General features: G+C 46.4%; 1 protein-coding gene across 4 annotated transcripts in view; it reads right to left on the reverse strand.

The window, feature by feature from the left end:
* Nucleotides 1-7,851: 7,851 nt before the first annotated feature.
* Nucleotides 7,852-20,290, reverse strand: part of GPM6B (glycoprotein M6B) — a 46,064-nt gene continuing 33,625 nt past the window's right edge. For 2 of the 4 annotated variants that reach the window (XM_019808137.2, XM_019808139.2), the window contains 4 exons: nt 15,611-15,782; nt 13,790-13,863; nt 12,793-12,858; nt 7,852-9,957 (listed from right to left, as the gene is read on the reverse strand). In XM_019808137.2, coding sequence (XP_019663696.1) covers nt 9,808-9,957; nt 12,793-12,858; nt 13,790-13,863; nt 15,611-15,782 — 462 coding nt within the window. In that variant the 3' untranslated portion in view covers nt 7,852-9,807. Of the gene's footprint in view, nt 11,424-12,792; nt 12,859-13,789; nt 13,864-15,610; nt 15,783-20,290 lie in introns of all 4 variants that reach the window. The other 2 variants (XM_019808138.2, XM_019808140.2) reach the window with 1 other exon arrangement.

Below are 20,290 nucleotides of genomic sequence, written 5' to 3' on the forward strand. Positions count from 1 at the left end.
TACAGTTATTGTTTTACTCTGATGCTTTTATGACAAATGTTTCTACAGAAGTGTTTCATCTTCAAAGAGATTCATGAAGAAGGAATTTGACAGGTGCTCTAGAATACAGGTTTTCAATTACTTTAAGATCATAACATTGAACTGGGTAAGAATTTCTAAAACTCTACTGGAAAACTGCTTTAATGTTTTGTTTTCCAGATTTGAAGGACCCTCCCCCCTTTTCCCCTTCTCTTAAGCTGTCTGTAACTTAAAATAATTTGGTACCAATGATTGAAGCATTTATCTTTTTTTCCTTACCTGATCCCTCCAGAATTCTGAAACTCATATTAAATAGTCTTCTTTTCCGTGACAATATATTTGCATAAGTTCAGTGAGAATCTGTTCTTTTTGTATCAGGGTGTCCAGTACACCCAGCCCCCTGTGTCCTTTGATCCACAGTTGCCTCAGTTTTGCAAAAGCCCAATCAAGTCCGCAGGGAATAATCCCACTTCGGTAGGACAGGCTTGCACAGCGCACTGTTGGGAGATGAAAGCATCGTCATAATCTGCAGCCCAGAGATTTTGTCACTGGGAAAGACACCTCCAGAAAGACACTTCAGCCCCATGGAGAGGCCCTGTCAGGGACTGTTAACCACCGCTTGTGCTGCCAGCCATCAAGGAATATACTCTGGATCCAGGTATCACGACTAAGCAAGTCCCAGACCCTGACTGGACACACACTGTCTGGTGACCTGAAAGTAAAGATTCCGGAAGTTGAAACAGATGGAGCTAAAGGAGACTGCTTTCCCACAGTGACCAACCAGGCCTGTATGCCTTTTTCTTGCTGTTGCTGCTTATTTAATTTCTTCCTCTCTTGTTCAGGAGGACAACGTTCTGATCCATGTTTCCCAATCTGTTGCAAAAACGGGAAACCTGTCTGACTGTCGAATCCGTCCAGAAACAGATAGGTTCATTATGTCAGAGATCCCTTGGTCTTATGTGTCGCCAGTTGTCTTAGTCCCAAATACCACTGTTGATTACACCCGCAAGTCTGTGGGTGTTAGCTATCGGATTAGGCTATTTACAGCCAGGTGTTCTCACACCTTGTTTCAAACTTCCTCTAACCGTAACTGTACTAGTCCAGCCCAACACTTGCACCTTTGCCAATCGAATGACATTTGCACCCCCCACATTCTTTTCCCTATCTAAATACGATCCATTCCCCTGCAAGGGAGATGCGGATGGGCTAATTCCTCTTTGCAAGGCTTTCAGAAAAGACCCTTTCAGGATGGGATGGTACCTCACAGAACGTCGTGCCAATTCCTCTGATTCCTGCCTTGAAAAAGTCAATCGGGGGGCGCCTGGGTGGCTTAGTCGGTGAAGTGTCTGCCTTCAGCTCTGGTCATGATCCCAGGGTCCTGGAATCGAGCCCCACGTCAGGCTCCCTGCTCAGTGGGGAGTCTGCTTCTCCCTCTCCCTCTGCCTCTCCCCCCATGGCTCATGCTCTCTCTCTCTTTCTTTCTTTCTTTTTCTGTCTCGGAGAACTCTGTACCCCACCTGGTTTCATTTTTGTCTGTAGTGGATGGCATTTCCCATGGGCAGTGTTTAGATAGCTGGAGAGTTGGAGGTCAGCCCTTATTGGGACGTTTAACTGTCCCTGTCGACATCCATAATAAGTCAGAAGCCTCCCCCGTTAGCCCACCCCACTAAACCTCCATAGCCCCCTGAAACGGGACCTTCCAGGAGCCGTACATGGCTGCCACGGGTGGGCCTCTGTTGGGAGAGCTAACCTGCCCCACCACCAAAGCAGCAGCCCTCCAGCAATGATCCCTTGACTCGTTGGGTGATGTAGTTCTGGACACATAGCCCTGGATTCCCTACTTGATACACAAGGAGGTAATTGTGCAATCGCAGATACTCCCTGTTGCACATGGGGAGATGCTCTGGATCGGTAGAAATCCAATTATACAGAGTCAGGGAGCAAGCGCGGTGGTTGTAGCAAGTTTTACCTGATTCTCCATGGTCCTTTGATCTGTTCAGTTGGCTACCTTCAGGCCTAGGGTCCTAGTTCAGAGCCATAATATAATTTGGAATTGTCATGCTACTTTTTTTTTTTTAAGATTTCTATTAGAGAGCGAGTGCGAGCAGGGGGAGGGACAGAGGGAGAGGGAGAGAGAGAATCTCAAGAAGACTCTGTGCTGAACATGGACCCCAATGCTGGGCTTAATCTCATGACCCTGAGATCGTGAGCTGAGCTGAAGTCAAGAGTTGGACACTTAACTGACCGAGCCACCCAGGCGCCCCTGTCCTGCTACTTTTAATTCTACTCTGTTAAGTTTTGTACCTGTGGCCTGCCAAACCTTTGTAGAAATGATGTACCCAACAAGGTGACGCTGGCTCAGTGCCTTGAGCTGATCTCACGTGTACAACCTTGACAAGATACAGCTTGTGGATGGGAAATGCCCGGGAGTTCTCCCTCCTAACCTTCTTGTTACTCAAATGGGGTCTTAAATGGTTTGTAACTGCTCTGTATTTTCCCTCTGATGTGGGACATGATAACCGGGAAAAAACAGTTAATACAGAGAACTCAACTCTTGATCAGTTATGCTTTTGGAGAAAGATCTTGATCAAAAGGGGGAAATGTGGAAATAAGGGAAACTTGATTTAGAATGGAGTCCGAAAGCCCTGGAGGGGAAGCTGTCACACACACAAACTTTCTATCACAGCTTACTTCGTATTCCCAGGCAGGAAGAAGTTCACTTGGCTGCCTCAGCAGAAGGAAGGTTTTCTCCTTGCCCGGCAATTGCCACCCTGAACTCGGGCTTTCCTCCAAGAGACTGTTCAGAGCAGTCCCTCCTTTCTTCCTCCTTTTTCCTCTGTAAGGTTCCTCTCCTTTGTTCTCTAGACTCTGCCTATGGTTTGCTATAGCTTGCATGGCTCAAAGTGCAGTTCCTCTGCTATTCCTGAATAAACTCATTTTACTGGTAAAATAACTGGCTGTTTTATTTTTAAGGTGAACAGATGGAATGTTCTGTAAATGTCGATTCAGTCCATCTGGTCCAATGTGTTGTTGAAGTCCAGTGTTTCCTTATTGATTGATTTTCTGTCTGGATGATCTCAATTGTTGAAAAGGGGGTATTAAAATCCCCTGTTGTGATCATATTGCTAATTCTCCCTTGAGGTCTCTTAATACTTGCTTTATATGTTTGTGTGCTCTGATGTTGGGTGCATCGGTATTTACAAATGCTCTCTTTTGGATGAATTTACCCTTTTATTCTGTGATGAACTTCTTTTGTCTCTCGTATTTGGCTTAAAGTCTATTTTGTCTGATGTATATATAGCTACCCCTACTTTGTTTTGGCTACTTGCGTAGAATCTCTTTTTCTATCCCTTCACTTTCAGTCTGGCGTGTCCTTAAAGCTAAAGTGAGTGTTTTGTGAGCAGCATATTTATGGATCTTGGTTTTTTATCCATTCAGCCACTTTGTCTTTTGATTGGGGGAATTGAGTCCATTTATATTTAAAGTAATTATTGATAGGTACAAAATTACTATCACCATATTGTTGTTTTCTGGTTGTTTTGCGATTCCTTTGTTTCTTTCTCTTCCTTTGTATTTTGATGATTTTCAGTAGTGGTATGCTTGGGCTCTCGTTTTTGTTTTTTTTGTTTTTGTTTTTTAAGATTTTATTTATTGGACAGAGAGTACAAGCAGCAGGGGGAGCAGCAGGCAGAGGGAGAAGGAGAAGCAGGCTCCCCACTGAGCAGAGAACCGGACATGGGGCTCAATCCCAGGACCCTGGGATCATGACCGGAGCTAGAGGCAGACTTCTAATCAACTGAGCTGCCCAGGCTCCCGTGGGTTTCATCTTTTGTGTATCTACTACAGGTTTTTGCTTTGTGGTTACCATGGAGCTTACATATAAGGTATGTATAACAGTCTATTTTTTTAAAGATATATTTATTTATTTGAGAGAGAGTGGGCAAGCAGGGGGGCAGGCAGAGGGAGAGGGAGGGAATCTCAAGCAGACTCCCTGCTGACCGCGGAGCCCAGTGCAGGGTTCAATCCCACGACCCTGAGATCATGACCTGAGCCGAAATAAAGAGTCAGACGCTTAACTGACTGAGCCACCCATGTGCCCCTATAATAGTCTATTTTAGGCTCATAACAACTTATCTTTGAACATACACAAAAGCTCTGCATTTATATACTGCCTCCACATTTTTTGATACTCATTAGCAAATTATTATATATTTTTAGTGCTTTTGTCTTAGTCTTCACACTAGAGTTGTGATTTACCCAACACCGTTACAACATTATTCTGAATTTAACTGTATGTTTACCTTTATGAGTGAGCTTTATACTTTGATAGGTTTTCCTGTTGCTAATTAGTATTTTTTCAGCTTTAGGAACTCCCTTTAACAGGCTGGTCTAGTGGTGATGAACTCCTTTAGCTCTTGCTTGTCTGGTAAGCGCTATCTCTCCTTCAGTTCTGAAGAACAATTTGTGGGGATGGTATTCCTGGTTGGCAGTTTTTTCTTACCAGACTATACCACTCCCTCTGGCCCTTCGGGCCTGCAAAGGTTTTGCTGACAAATCTGTTGGTAGTCCTGTGGCGTTTTCTTTGTATGTTACAAGGTTTTCTTTTCTTTTCTCTTCTTTTTTTTAAGATTTTATTTATTTGAGGGAGACAGAGAGAGAGAGAGAGAGCACAAGCCAGGGGGAAAGGCAGAGGGAGAAGCAGACTCCCCGCTGAGCAAGGAGCCTGATGCAGGACTTGATCCCAGGACCCCGGGATCATGACCTGAGCCAAAGGCAGATGCTTCACCGACTGAGCCACCCAGACGCCCCTCTTTTCCTGCTTTAAGATTCTTTAACTTTGGACACTTCAATTATACTGTGTCTCTGTGTGCATTTCTTTAGATTGATACTTTTTGGAACTCTTCAGGCTTCCTGGCTCTGACAGGATGAATTCCACTGGCCTGTTTTCCAAGTTTGCTGATCCTTTCTTCTGTTTGATCTAGTCTGCCGTTGATCCCTCTACTGAATTTCTCAGTTGTTACTGTGTTCGTCAGCTGTATGATTTGATACTTATTTTCTCTTTGTTGGAATTTTCAGTTCATGTGTTGTTCTGACCTCCGTGAGCATCTGTATAACTGTTAATTTGAACTCTTAGGCAAGTCACCTATTTCTATTTCATTAAGGTCTTTTTCTGCAGTGTTACTCTTTTGTTTAGAACACGCCCCACCGTCTCTTATTTTGCTTCATTCTGTGTGTTGTTTTCTACCCCTTAAACAGCCACCTGTCCCAGGCAAGAGTGGTCTTGTGTAGGAAATGAACTTGCTCAGTTTGGCTGGCCCAAGCGCTTGGTTGCTTCTTAAATTTTTGTGATTGTCTAAGATAACTTTTTGTTCTTGGCGCTTCCTACTAGTTGAGTGTCAGGACTGCTTAGTGTTCCAGTGGGTAAGATCACGGCACATAGATGCAGTTTAATTAGAAGCCAGACTCTCAGCAGCTGGGAAACTATGTTAAGTTACGCCTCTTTTTGGGATAAACTGTGTGATGGGTGTTTTTCCCATCTTCCCTAGGCCGAGTTCCTCTGCACTTGGTCGAGGTATTTAGCCATGGCCAGGGAGGTGGGGGAGTTGGGGGTGTGTTTCTCCTGTGCCCATTAAAAACTGCCTTTTCTTTCTTTTCTTTTTTTTGCTGCGGTCCCCTGGAACTCCTGAAAGCAAGCAGCACTGGCTGTCAGTGCCTGGTGCTCGGGGGCTATGCTGGGTGGCAGCTACTACAGCTGAGACACGATGTGTAGACCCCCTTGGGAGACAGGGTGCTTTGGGGCAGGCTGGAGGGGCATGGACAGGGGAGGCACCCACTGGCTTCCCTGTTCTCTGGTGGCAAGAGCAGGCAGCCCCTAGAGGTGTGCTAAATGTAGAAGCTGGATTCCGAGACAACAGGTTTTAACATATGCAAACAGACCCTTTCTGGGGAAAGCTCAGGAGCTAGATAGTCCTCTAGGGCTGCTCACGCGCCATTTCTTTGTTAGTCTCCTGCGTCTGGTCTCATGGATACAAGCCCTGTTGGCTCTAAGAGTTAGGTGTTTTAGGGGCCCATCTCTCAGTCCTAAAAGTTGAGGTGCTAAACGTGGGGTCCAAACTGTTTTTCAAGGAGAACCTTGGAGTTGGCAGCTTCTAGCTGCCTGTGTGGCATCATGTTGGGCTTGGGGTTTATGGTGAGGGCTTGGCTCAGCTTTTCCTGCCCATTTCAGTGTAAGAGTAGCTCAGCTAGTTGGATTTTTTTCAGAAAAAAAATCATCTGGGTGTACTGGCACATTTGTCGTGTCCTGGGGAGGAGTTCGGGGCCTCCTGTGTCACCATTTTGGACCAGAAAGAACCCTCAGCGAACTTAACACTTTTTGATGTGACTCAGTTTATCCTCACTTTGTATTTTCAAAGATCTTGTCTAAGTAACTCATTGCAAACCCCATAGGTTGGGGTTTGATAGTTTCATTTTTCAGTCAACTTAAATTCTAAGCAGCATTCTTAATATTCCACATCAGGACAGATCCCATTTAAAGACATTTCTTATATACCTTTTCAGATGGCTACACCCTCTAGAAGGGATATGGATGNCCCCCCCCCCCGNCGCCCGCTTCCACGTGGACAAGACCTCCTGAATACATCTCTGTTCACATCTTCCCCAGGTGGGTCAAGTTCTAATAGCAAAACAAACAGTGAGGAAGGCTGGGGGGCAGGTTGGAAAAAGGATGTTCTTGGCCAAACCTGACTTAACTCTATTTGTATTTTTGTTTCCTCAAAACTTTCTGTAGTTTTATTCATCCTAATACTCATTTTTGAAATTTTGCACAAACATCTGAGAACAGATGTGCCCTGTACTGGCTAGAGAAAGAGGTCCTGCTTTAGGAGAAGAAACTACCAAAGGGAGGGTGTAAGTCTTCTAATAGTAGGACTATCCTAGCATTAAAAAGCCTTGAGAGGATTTTTTTTCAAGGTTTTTATTGTGGAATCTTGAGTTGTCGTTTTTAAATGGACTTAAATTGTGACTTTATTTTCATCTCTTTACCAATTAAAAAAAAGTCAGGTTTCACAAGGCAGAGTTAGAGAAACGGGAAATTGCTACTCTGCCCTCTAGAGGTTCCTGTGCTCTGTGGCCGGGTCACTGTCAATTATTACGAGACAGCATGTGATCTCATCGAGACAGGATTTCCACAGTTTATTACACAGCTTAAGAAACAACTGCACAAAATGCTGCAAAAACAGAAGGTATTAGGTAGTATGACAGCATACTCGTTGGGGTCCTGATTGTTCTCCTGCCGCACGTGAAGGGCGAGGATCCGAGGTGGCACCTCTTTTAGAAACGACCGTGTCTCAGTAAGTGACACAGCTGGTCCTTAGGAAGTTCCGATGACGAACATCCAAGTGCATAATCACGCTCACGGGTAAGGAAGCTGACTGACCGTGAAACCGAATCCTAAGTCACAGACTTGGCTCTGCTGCTGCTATAGAGAGTACCTGTTACGTCTAGAGCGCCTTTTCGTTTGGTTTTTGTTAAGATCTACATCTTTTCTACCTTGTTATTGTAAAGGAGCCAGTGGGACATGGGCCCTTAGGAAGGCTCAACATTGTTTTTACTTTCCCCGCTAATTAAGCTTTGTGTTAATCCCATATGTATAATTGCTTTCATTTGTGGACGCTAGTCAGAAAATTTCTATACTCACACAGCTGTAGGGATGGTGGTGGCACCCTCCTGTAAACACGATTTCCACACACCTGTGAGATCTCGGTAATGCGTACTAAAAATGACACCATACTGCAGACAGAGAAAGATAGTATTTATGTATGGTAAAAAGGCAAGTGAGTGAAGCTATACGTTTATTGCATTACTCTTAGTACATCCACAACTATGTCCACCTAAATAGATCTTTAAAATAAGCATACACAAGTATCGACTATTATCTACAAATATTTATTGTAACACTTGAATAGAACTACAGGAAGCCCTTGGCACTGATAGAAAATATTGATTCACTGTTAGGTTACAAAAATTTATACATAGCAAAATTTAATGCTCTTTACATAAAAAATATTAGACTACTTAAACAAAACTTTCAAAAATTCCTGGTAATAGCTACCAGAATTAGAAAAGTAAAATTAGGCTTGAGACACTGCCTGTTCTAGAACACTGGACTCTAACAGCACCTCCACTGCTGGAAAAAAGTATTTAAGTCTGTCATGCAAAAGGAAAACAAAACAAGCTATTCTGGAACAACTGTTCTACACAGAAGACAGCGTCTCCCAATTAAAAAAAAAAAAAAAAGTCAAGATCCAAATAGGCATTTTTAGGCATTAACAACAACAACAAAAAGAATTCAAATGAAATATTATACTTGTTCAATTTTAATAGCATTTTGATAAAGGTATGCTTCCTTTCATTTTAATACATTTCTGCACATGTATATGTTTTAAAATCCAGGAAACAGCCAAACCACAAGTTAATTCTTAACATGAATATACATAGTTAACCCTATATTATGCAGCCCCTTTTAAAAAGCACTGATGCACCCAACAGTTATATGTATCATTTCATAAAGAACAACACAAAGTTTACCATCACTAATACCCAATACCTACAGTCGCTTAATGTTCTGGAACACAATGAATTAGAAGGCAAGTTTCTTTTGAAAATGGCTTAAACTCAAGCAGGTGTTTTTTTTGTTTGTTTGTTTGTTTTTTGTTTTTTCTGCTGAACCTCGAACTTTTATTATTCCAGGAAAGATTTAAAAAATGAAATAAATACCAACCCTAATTTAAATTACTTAAGTAAGTATTCAAGTCTATAAAAGGAGGAGGAGGTCTGTGGTCTATTTGTAATTAGGTTTTAGATAGTTGGTATGAAACTGTAAACTTGCTATTCAGACCACATAAAAATGGTTTAGAATGGTGGTCATTTTAATAAGGTAACACTTCTTAGTTAAGAAAACCATTGGTGGAACCAAAGTCTATGAAGGATTTGGGGTCTCCTGTGTAAAATAAGTTCTTAGAAATTTAAAACAAATACTCATTAAGGCAGAGCTGACATTTATTTCCCAGGAAGAAGAATGACAACTGGGCCATTTTATTAAAGGAAATCTATTATAAAATTGATTTTGGAAAGCTTGTCAAGGAGCCAGAACCCAGCTTCTTCAGTGGCAGGCGTAGCAGAATTATAGTAGCTCCTTTTAGCATTACTGAAAAATAGATTTCTGATTGGATCCGGAGATTAATGTGGCCTGGACTTAAGGGTTAGGGAAGGCAGCTAATTTAAAAAAAGTCAATTGTTACGACTCACGTTATCTTTGAGCCCAAGTTATAATAAATGTCAGCTGTCAGAAATGGAACTCCCCCTTCCCCCCAATTCCATTTTATTCCCTATACAGGTAAAGTGACTGGAGGACAGATGGCGTATGTGAATTGATGGTCACGTTCCTTGATGTCGGCACAGCCTTGGTCCCTCTCAAGGAATAGGCCATATTCCCATCGCCTCTCCTGGTGGGATCACTCTACCGATAAAACTGAACATGCCACCAATTTCAGAAAGATCAACCGTCATTTTGTCAAAGTGTTGCCTTTTAAAATGGCTAACATGAAACCTCCAATATCTGCTCTAAAGAAAAGGATTGACCTGCTGGGAGGTGTTGCAACACCTCCCAGCAGCTGGAGATGACAGTGAAGTGTTTGGGTTGTTTGCTGGGGACACATCTGCACTGCAGAGCAGCCGTCTCATGAGTGGGCAGAGCTGTCACTTCGTCGGCCGTAACACTCTGGCAAACATTTATGTGTAAGAATTGAGTTGTTCTTTTGACCGAGACTGGATATCTTGCAGTTCCTGTTCTTCCTTTGCTTTGATATCCTGGTAAGCCTGCATTTTGCTTGCATCCTTTAAGTAAGCCCAGTTAGAAGACAGTATCATGAGGAAGTGGATCTGGAAAAGAAGGGTGAGCATGATGGCTAGTGAGCATGTCAGAAGGCAAAGCAAGCTGCTAGGCAGACTACACGGTCTTTGCTGTCAAAAGGGAGAGGGTTATTCTGTTATTATAGTCCTTCTGCTGTCAGAGCCATCAGATTCTGGAAGCAGCTCTACTAGTATGCTTAAGAGTAGAAGGCTGAAGAAGTTAGTATACAGACACAGTGAACTGAAAAAAATGGCCAAAGTTACTGTTAAGAAAAAGCAAACATGAAATAGGAGAAGGTGTTGTTTTTCTTTTTTTACCATCCTGGGAGTAATTTTAACAAGGGATGCAGACGTTCGGAAACACCTCGTGTGCTTAAAGTCAGTGCGGCACGCAAAGATCTTGCCTCTCTGTGGCTAAAAATCCATTCCCCAAAGGCCTACGAGCGCACGATACTTATTTTGAGTAACTCATAAACTACACAGTTAACACGGGAAGGTTAAGTGAATGTCAGGAGCAAACTGAAGACGTCTAAGCAAAGCCTGCAGTGTGTGAGCGTGTTAGTGCGGGTCACAGAGGTGCAAATCCTTCTTCTGTACAGTGGGGGTGGCCAACACTTCTTGCCCGCTCCTTTTCCTCATCTTTCCTGCAAAGTCTATGTCTCCGGTTCCTCATATTTCCTTTTCAACATATTTGAGACTTTCGGATCCAGGAACAATTTCTCTTCCCCTCAGAATCTGACCTGCGGTGTGAGACCTGGCTCTGAGGAATCGGGGACTCCGCACCAAAACGCAACAATGCAAGGTCACTGAGGATGCGGAGAGAACACACCCCCCACGTACAGATCCTGGTCTCACAGAAAATAACGGGGTGCCCTCTATTTTTCTTCACACTGTCCTCTAGCTGGTGGGCTAATTGGAGGGGCTTGTATTTGGTAGTGAGCCATGTAATCAGAAAAAAACTTCTAGTCAAATTTAAAATATGTTTGGCTTTTTTCCAGAGTCTAAGAAAACAAAAAATCCAGATGAAAACGCATCTGTCTGCCATCTCCTCTCCAGCACTGGTATTGGTTATCAAGCAAGTGACAATAACGGACAAGGCGGGTATTACAAAGTTTTAACACTTCATTTAGAGATACTGCTCAGAGTTCAAGAGAATTATTGTTTAACGGATGCTGACCCAGGTCAGTACGCAACTGAATCCTTTTGACAACGTGGAAGTAGCCAGATCGCATTTTGTAATGCACTCAGGGTAAGTCAGCTTATTAATCTACGATGCAAAATGAGCGGACTAGAGCTATTTACAAATTACTGTCACCAAACTGCAGCAACCTAGACTCGGCTTTAGTCTGGGGCGTCAGGGAGATTTCAGGCTGCGGAGGAGCGCTCCCTACAGCTCCTTGTTGGCCTTAAGCAATTTAGAATTTAGTGCAGCAATCTTCCCGACTCTTAAACTTCAAGACGGCATAGTTATAGGTAGTAGCCATCATGTAGATCAGCTGGGGGAAGAGAACAGAACACGACAGTAAGACACAGGCAGTCAGGGCTGGTGCCCGCTCAGGACCCACGCGGTGGCATCTTTCCCATCGCCCAGAAGGGTCTCCTACGTCGCACACAAACTTCCTCTCGCTTCACATACACACAGCTAGTTGGAGCCTCTGCCCTCAGGCCATTTATTAAGAAGAGTTGGAGGTGTTGAAAGAATAAGAGTGCTGGGGCAGCCTGAGCCTCGAAGCTTGAGGCCCTGTGTCCCCCGGTCTTCCCCAGCCTGCCTCCTCAGCAGCACTCAGTCCTCTGCCTGCCCGTCGCTCAGCACAGGTCGCTGCCGGGATGGAGCAGGCCCTCCTTTGCAGGGGCTAGAAAGGAAGGACTCCTTTCCCAGCACATGCCATTTCCTGCTGGGTCTACCAATCCTAGGTTTCTGGAAACCCCAAACCGAGCCCTCCCGACTTGCCGCTGTACGTGCGGGAGGCACACCTACAGGACCCTGGGGCTGTTTACGGTTGTTTCTCATTCACCCGTTCCCCTCCATCCACGCGTCACGGTCACGGTCATGGTCACTGGTGGACACGCAGAGTGAGGCCAAGCTGCGGTCTCCCAGCTGCGGTCGACCAAGGCATCACGCTGCTTGCTTGTCTCAGACTGTAACCAAGCAGCCTTGTTGCGGTCTAGTTTGTGCTGTGGTTTTTGCAGTTTTGTGATTTTGCTCTTTACATGTCCTAACCATAGTGCTGAATGAAAAGCTCTCGCCAGTCTGTGGAGAGCAAGAAGGCTCAGAGGGGCCACGGAGCCTCATTCAGGTACGAGCTGTTCGATGTTAATATAGCCGTGGTCTATACGAAATAAGATGTCTTTTAATAGAACCACATTTGACAAAAATGTTGTGACTAGGAGCTGGCAGGAAATGAACCCTGTGTTTCCCCTGAGAAACAGTGGCTCAGTGTTTGAGGAGACTTTACAGAACAAGGTCAACCGTACAGGTATGTACGTGGATACATACCTATTTCCAGTTGGAAATTAAGATTCTTGGCAAAGAAATGGGTAATGAGTCACATGAATATCTGTGACCAAAGAAGTCCTGCAAGTCAGGGCTAAATTGGCACCCCTGCGCCAGGGCAGGCCTGGGTAGCAGGCAGCCCGGCTTTTGCTACCCTCTCTCCTTCCAACAACATCCAGATTCCACTACCCATACTCTGGGCTCAGACAGGCAACAAGGACTGCCCGCACTCCAGCCCTGGGCCAAGTTTCCACCGGCGAAGTGGAACCAAGGCTGCGTCCCGGAGGTGTGTTGCTGGAAGGCCAATTGGGCATCAGAGCCTGGAGGGTGGGGAGCCGCGCTAGGCCGGGCCTGGGGCCGCTGTTACTCACCAGCGCAATCACGGTGGCGCCAGCTCCGGCACAGGCCACGATGAACAGGTGATAGGACATGTAGAACTAGGAGAGAACAGGGCACCAGGTGAGCACTGGAGGTGGAAGGACCGGGCCTCCACCTGTTCTTTCTCAAGAGCTGCTTCCTGCCAGGCTGTGTGCCAGTGCACACTCCCTGGCTGCCCAGTGCCATCACCTGATTGGGGGGGGGTTTCTAAGGCTTTCTGATCCCTGGGGTGTACCCTAGACCAATTACATCTCAGGAGCTGGGGGCTGGGCCTCCGCCGTGAGTATAATTCGATCACTGTGTGTGCCGCTACCGTTGGGAGCCCCTGCTTGGAACCGGGCCCTCCCTGATATGGATATCCACACCGGCTAACGATGGAGGCAGGGGACTGATTATTTCAGTAACTCACTGCTTTCCCAAAGCATGCTAGGATTCTCTTAAGCATGCAAGCTCCCACTGGTGCACTTATGACTGTTCGTAAAAGAACATTCTTAAACAAATGCCGAAAAAATATTCAAAGGTCTGATTTTAAACTATACTGCCAGTTATAAGTGAATGAGAAATAGTGACTAGTTGTAGAGAAATTGGGCTTCAAATTCAAGGGGATCTTTTCTATGAAAATTAATTTGTGTTTGTTCTGTGATAAATGTCCTACTTTGAAAAACTTTGTGAAGGTGGAAGAGAAGAATCTACATGTATTTTCAGGTGGATGAGATTAGGATCACTCTCAAATTACTGCCCAAAGAGAAAGCTCTGTGAGTCCTAAGGATCCTCACTGAACTGGCTTGGCCATGTGAAAGGGGCATTTTCTAGGTAAAAAATGGGCGAATTAGGGGTGAAGACAGACCATTCGATCTTAAAAAGTCTGCAAAGAAAAGCTTTCCTTACTAGCATTTATACCATCTCCTGCTCTTTCTACCTACGAGGGCCCTTTCCTCAGGCTGCTTGGCCAAGGGACGGAGTCCAGGCCCTGACAGAAGAAGGGTTTACCTCATTGGTGTTGCAGATGTTCTCGAGGGCAGAACCACAGATTTTCCCAGGGAAAGCATTCCAAGGAATGATACCTGTGAAATGAATCCCAACAGAATGTTAATTATTAGTTAGCCCCCCCCCCCCCGGCAGTGCCCCGTGCTCTCGCTCGTCCTCATCAACACTTGACAGCTCTGCCCTCTGTGGACCAGGCTGTTTAGAGTCAATAAGAAGTCCTCCTTGAACAGCAGGGCAAGAGCAAAGTCAACTAGTCCATAAGAACCTTAAAACCTGAATTGTTTTCCCTACTAGTTGTGTTTGCTTTAGTTGACCTCATATTTATAAAAACTGATTTTCAAACTGGTTAAACAGTTGTAGGACAAACCCCCTCATACAGCATTTCCTGGGTCCATGGACTTCCTACTAAAGTCCCGAAATTGGGAGTCTATACTCAAAGTTTATGTATTTTGGATTTTGTAGGTTTTTTATGTTCATTTTCATTGAGATTGTAAATCCAATTGGAAATTTTAAAAAGGGAAACACTGTGGAGCCCACCCCCCCCCACCCTGTGTCTCCCACTGGAACCCTGACTCCTCGCTGCCACGCCACGGCCCACCAGGTTGCTGTTCCCTGTGCCACCGTGTGGTAGGTGTGTTTTCAAATATTAAACCCAGCTCAAGTTATTCTTCTCCCAGGAGGTAGGGAAGGATTTCTTTAAAAAGTCCCTTATCCCTTCCATCCTTGCCCTGGGCCAAGAGATGCTTTAGGAGAATGGGAAATGACAAGGCCCCACACTGTCAGTGATTTCAAATATAGAAGACTTAAAAATAAGATCACTGATGGCCAGAAGTGTTTAGTGAAAATATTTAAGGAAATGATATACATCTAGACATTTACAGATACTTTAAAAATCATCTTTACGCTCTGTTTTCAAACCATCAAGACGACCAGAGTGGCTGAACCTTGGTCATTCTGAGAAGACAGTACTCCAACGGGCAGTTCTGGGCAAGTTTCTCATTATGTTGAAGCCGAGCCCCATGGGAAAAACAAGCAGCACAAATGAAACAATCCTCTCTCCTGAGAAATCTTGTCTTTAATTTTAATGAAAAGTTCTTTTTCCCCTCCTGCCTCGCTGTTTCTGCCAGGAACAGGATTCCCTAGCATCTTGGCGAGAAGCACTCATTAAACTCCTTACTTAGGAGGCTGCCTCTCAATTTAATTGACAGGAGGAGCAATGGCCCCTTCGGGGGCTTGTCAAAATGACCTAGCCTTAACTGCCTATGGCGAGTATCCCATTCATTAGAAAACAGGCTTGAACGGGTTTCCTAACAGCCGGCTTTTATAGAGTTCAGTCTGATGACTTTAAAATATGTCTGGATTTTGTTGTGTTTTCCAGGACAGATGAAGTTCAAGCAGTTGATCATTTTAAAAGACCGGATTTGAAGATTGGGACGTGGAAATTAATTGGACTACAGTGTATACACAATATTTTGGATAAAGAGTTGAATGGTACAAAACTGAAAGGAAGTTGAAAAAAAAAAAAAAGGTCTGTAATCTTTTGATGTCCAGAAGTCTGATTATAATGCACTACTTATTAATACAGTTCAAAAAGTTTCCTTTACTACATACTTGAAAATACAACAAAAATTTGCATTACAACTGAGAGCCTAAGTGATGCTTCCCTCCAGAACACAGAGCATATATTAAGAGTATGCGCTATTCTAACAGAAGAATGTATGACACCGATCACGATGATTAAAAAAGCCACCCGTGTAATCACTAAGGTCCAGACACCTGCACAAGAGATTAGAGGTTCGTTGGGGAAACGAAAGGAGACGGTACCGTATTGTCGGATATCCACGCAGATCTGCTCCACAGCGGCTGTGCCGTTGGTCTGGGGTGACTTGATGACCTCACAAGTTGACCAGATGTTGTAGAACATAAACACGGGCACGGCGGAGAAACCAAACACGCCCAGCCAGGCCACTCCCAGCACGTAGGTGAGGAACACGAACTGAGCCGAAAAGGAGGAGAAGAAAGAAGCATCATGGAGGGGGGCAGTGTGCATCACCTGGGGAGGAGATGCTGACATAGCTCTGGCTGGATACCGAACCTGCGGGTGCATTCCCAGCACCGCCTGGGCCACCGGAGCGACAGGCAGAGTGACAAGGTCTCCTGAGAGGAGAAGCGAGGGCTGGGCCAGGGCAGTCGTGCTCTCCAGAGCTAGACGATGGAGAATGCGACTGCCCAAAGCCACTTCAGGGACTTTGTGCGGGTCCCTCTCTCAATGAACAAGGCCACGAGCCGGTTCCCCAAGCAGTGATCTCCTTCGTCCAAGGTTGCAGAGCGAATTCGTCATGGCTGCCTACCTGCCGCTCTTTCCCATACTTACCGTGCGAGAGCGTCAGGCTGTTTTCACAGGCCCCTGAACTCTAAATTCCTAGCAGTTTCTCACAAATTGCCTTTATTTTATACAGCATGGGGGGAGTATGGTTACAAGTGCTCCAGGAAGCTCTTTCTCAAAAGGAACTTCCCTAGTTTCACAATCCTGTGAAATCACTAAAAGTATCAGGTAGTAGTGTAAAATGGCCCTGAACACATGCTGAAGGCACAGTGTCAGATAAAAATTCCCTCTTCCCTCTCGTTTCTTTCATCTAGAAGATTCACAGCAGCTCTACACGCACAGATGTTCATGCTGTTCCCTCACACGTCGCCATGGACAGTTTCAGGAAAAATACAATCCTATGACTTCGCTTTACTTCTAACCTGCCTTGACTATCAGTTTTCAGAGAATGTTGAAAGGCTGTTCCAAAAACATCACATCACGGTATTCATATTTTCAGAACGTGCACCCACAGAGCTTGTGGGCGATGCTTTGGAATTCTAATTTGGCTTTTATTTTTTTCAGGCGATGCCGGAGAATGTCTCCGTCTCACTTTCCATTCTCACTTAACATACTGCAAGAACGAGCTGGAGGATCTCAGGTCAGCCTTCGGGACAGGCTCACACAGGCCACCTCCTGCTGGTCCCCAGCGCCCACCCCCCCAAACTGCAGAAGTAAGTTGCTTTTGCTTTTATTCAAGGCCATTTAGACTTAACAGAAGCATTTGCATTTCTAAAGATACTCAAAGAAGTGGATTTCAGCTGTTTCACACTCCCTGTTGCCCCTGTGTTCGTGGATGGGCTACTCCAGACTAGGCTTCTTTTTCTGGCCCACCCTTCAAAAGAATCCTTTCTTTTTAATACCACCACAACTTGAAAGTTGCCTTCCAGCGGTCGGTCGTCAGGGCTCCACTGGGCAGGTCAGGACCCCGTGGAGAGCGCCCCCTGCAGACCATTCCTGTCCTGGCAGCGTTAGGCCTTCACATGCGCTTCCTGAGGGCCCTCCCCCGCAGCAGCTTTGCTCTTCAGGGTGGGCAGAGCTCATGGAGCTTTCTGTCGGGAGCATGTCTGCCCCAGCTGTCATCAGGCCTCCTGGTCACCTCCAACTTCCTAACATGCTCCAAGGCAGGTCTGTTCAATGATCCCCTTGAAGGTACAGTCATACCTCCGAGATACTGCAGTTTGGTTCCAGACCCTCACAATAGAGTGAGTCGAATTAATTTTGGGGTTTCCCAGTGCAAAGTTCTATTTATACTGCAGTCTGTTAGGTGTGCAATAGCATTAGGTCTGGAAAAGACAAGGTACCGACCTTAAAGAAAGTATACTTTATTGCTAAAAAATGCTAACCCTCATCTGAGCTTTGAGTGAGTCAGTCTTCTTGCTGGTGGAAGGCCTTTGATGTTGGCTGCTGGCTGATCAACAATGAAGTTTGTTGCATCGGATGACTCCTCTGTTCACTCAGGATTTCTCTGCAGCATGCCGTGCTGTTCCATAGCATTTTACCCACAGAACGGCTTTCAGAATTGGACTTACTCCGCTCCAGTGCTGCTGCTTTATCACTAAGCCCTTTTAGTCATCGGCTGCTAGCAAGATAGCCTGCCCTTTGAAACTTTGCAGCCAGACATTGACTTCTCCTCTCCAGCTATGAAAGTCCTAGGGGGCATCTTCTTCCAGTAGAAGGCTGTTTCACCTATGTGCAAAATCTGTTGTCTGCCATCGTCACCTGAGCCGGATCTTCTGGGTCACGTGCTGCAGGTTTTCCATCAGCCGTGCTGCTTCGCCTCGCTCTCTGATGTTACGGAGTCGGCTTCTTTCCTTAAACCCCATGAACCAACCTCTGTTAGCTTCAGACATTCCTTCTGCAGCTTCCTCACCGCCCTCAGCCTTTACGGAACTGAAGAGAGTTAGGGCCTTGCTCTGCCTTAGGCTTTGACTTAAAGGAATGTTCCAGCTGGTTTGCCCTTCTGTCCAGAGCACTACAACTGTCTCTTATCACTTGTGTGTTTACCGGACTAACACCTTTCATTTCCTTTAAGAACTTTCCTTTGCATTCATTCCTTGGCTGTCGGGCACAAGACGCCTAGCTTTTGGCCTCTCTGGCCTCTCGACCTACCTTCCTCACGAAGCTTGGTCATTTCTAGCTTTTGGTTGAAAGTGAGAGATGTGTGACTCTTCTTTCCCTTTGAACACTGAGAGGCCATTGTAGGGTTAGTAATTGGCCTGATTTCAATACTTTTGTGTCTCAGGGACTAGGGAGGCCCGAGGCAGAAAGACGGGGGAATGGCCAGTCCGTGGAGCAGAAGGAACAGAAGCAACACGTGTTAGTTAAGTGCCATCTCATACGTGCACAGTTTGGGGCACCCCAAAGCACTGCCACTAGCAGCTCAAAGATCACCACGACAAACAGAATACCGAGAAAGTTTGAAATAGTGTAAGAATTACCAAAACGTGACAGACGCGAAACGGGCAAATACTTCGGGAAGAATGGCGCTGACAGACCTGCCGGGCCCAGGGTCGCCGCAGCCCTTCCGTGTGCCGATAGCACACCAGCCGTGAAGTCCAGTAAAGCGAGGGAGGCCTGTATGAAGCCAACCGTGTTCAAGGTACCCAGGGTGGCTTTTCAACTTTTTTGGAAGAGCTTTTTTTCAATAAAATTGAACATGTAAAAGAGGTAAAAGTGAGCTGTGCTGGTTGGCGGGGGGGGGGGCGGCGGGATTCGAGCCGGACCTGTTGGGCCAGAAGCCCCTGTGCACACTCGCGCCGCGTCCACAAGAACCGCTCCGAGCACAGGCCCAGGTGCTCCCCCTCCCAGCCACCCAGCCCAAGCTCCTGGCACTCTCCACTGTCCCCCTATTTAACACCTGCTACGAGGTAAACTGAGGCACATTACAATTTTTCATGAACCGTGAAGGTGGATTTGGCACACATCCATTTCAGTGCGGCAGCACCAGTGTGAAAGTAGGTCGAGTGGCCCCGGCGCCACGAGCTCGGGGAGAGGTGTTGCTAGAGCGGACGCGGAAGCCAAGCTCAGACCCTATGGAACAGGCTGTAACTGCAGCCACTGTCTGGGGAAAGCCCGCGGGGCTGCTGAGGATCGCTTTTCTGGGATTCTAGCGCCTTGACGCTGGCTTCAGTTTCGGTTTGCTTGCACAGGCTGTGAAGGGATTCGGGCCACCTCAGTCCCTCGGCTGCCTAGTTTAGTGACTTCACGAAGGCTCCGTTCCCAAAATGTTCAACACCAGGCAGATGGCCCTGGGTCTGGGACGAACTGGACCCCTTGAGGGGGGAAGTGGCCTGAGGTCCCCCCACACACCTACTTGCGGCTGCTCTTTCCCCTAGGCTCCTTTTTTTTCCTCCTACAGTTGCTTCCTCCCCCAAAGGAATCACTCCCCCAAGTTGTAGTCACATCTTCTTTTTTTCTAAATTACAGCTTGATCGAGATAAAGCTTGCCCTATGAGTTCTAAACTCACTTACTCCCTTGTTCTGTGGATTTCACCTGAAAAAGCCAAATCGAAATGACAATCCAATAGGGGCTGTGGAATTGGAGGGGTTCCCATCACCCAAGAACTGAACGGTTTAACAAGGGAGTGGGGGGCCTCCCTGCCGTAGGTAGTTTTAGGAGCACAGTGTCTGTCCCGCCAGTGCCACTCAGGGGAGGACGTGCCCGGGGGCGTACTGTGTGCACTCTTACGTGCATGGACGGGGACGCACGCACGTTTTCCTTCCAGCATGTAAGCGCACATGAGGCACACAGGCCCTACAGGGGCCCTGCCGAGGCCAAAACCCGACCGCAGCATTCTGAAGTCCCACTCAGGGGAGCTCACACGGTGCCGCCCGGCCCCACACCGCTCTGTGCATGGATGCCTACCGGGGGGCGCCGTCTCCCCGGGCTGATGCCGACCAGGACTGCGACAGAGCAGTGCCCGGCCACGGTGCAAGACCTCGCTGATGTGAAAGAGTCCCAGGGCACAGAGAGGCCCCGGAGCAGAGAGGGCGGGGGGAGCAGGGTCCGGGGGGTGCATCCAGGCGCCTGGCCCCCCGCAGGAGCCGTGTCTGCACGGGCATCACGGCTGGCAGCCCTGGCGTCAGGAGGACTGTCACAGTTAGAGGCTGGTTGCAGTCGTGCCGTGGCCCAGCCC

The sequence above is a fragment of the Ailuropoda melanoleuca genome, chromosome X, assembly GCF_002007445.2.
Source record: "Ailuropoda melanoleuca isolate Jingjing chromosome X, ASM200744v2, whole genome shotgun sequence".
In the NCBI taxonomy this organism is placed as follows: Eukaryota; Metazoa; Chordata; class Mammalia; order Carnivora; family Ursidae; genus Ailuropoda; species Ailuropoda melanoleuca.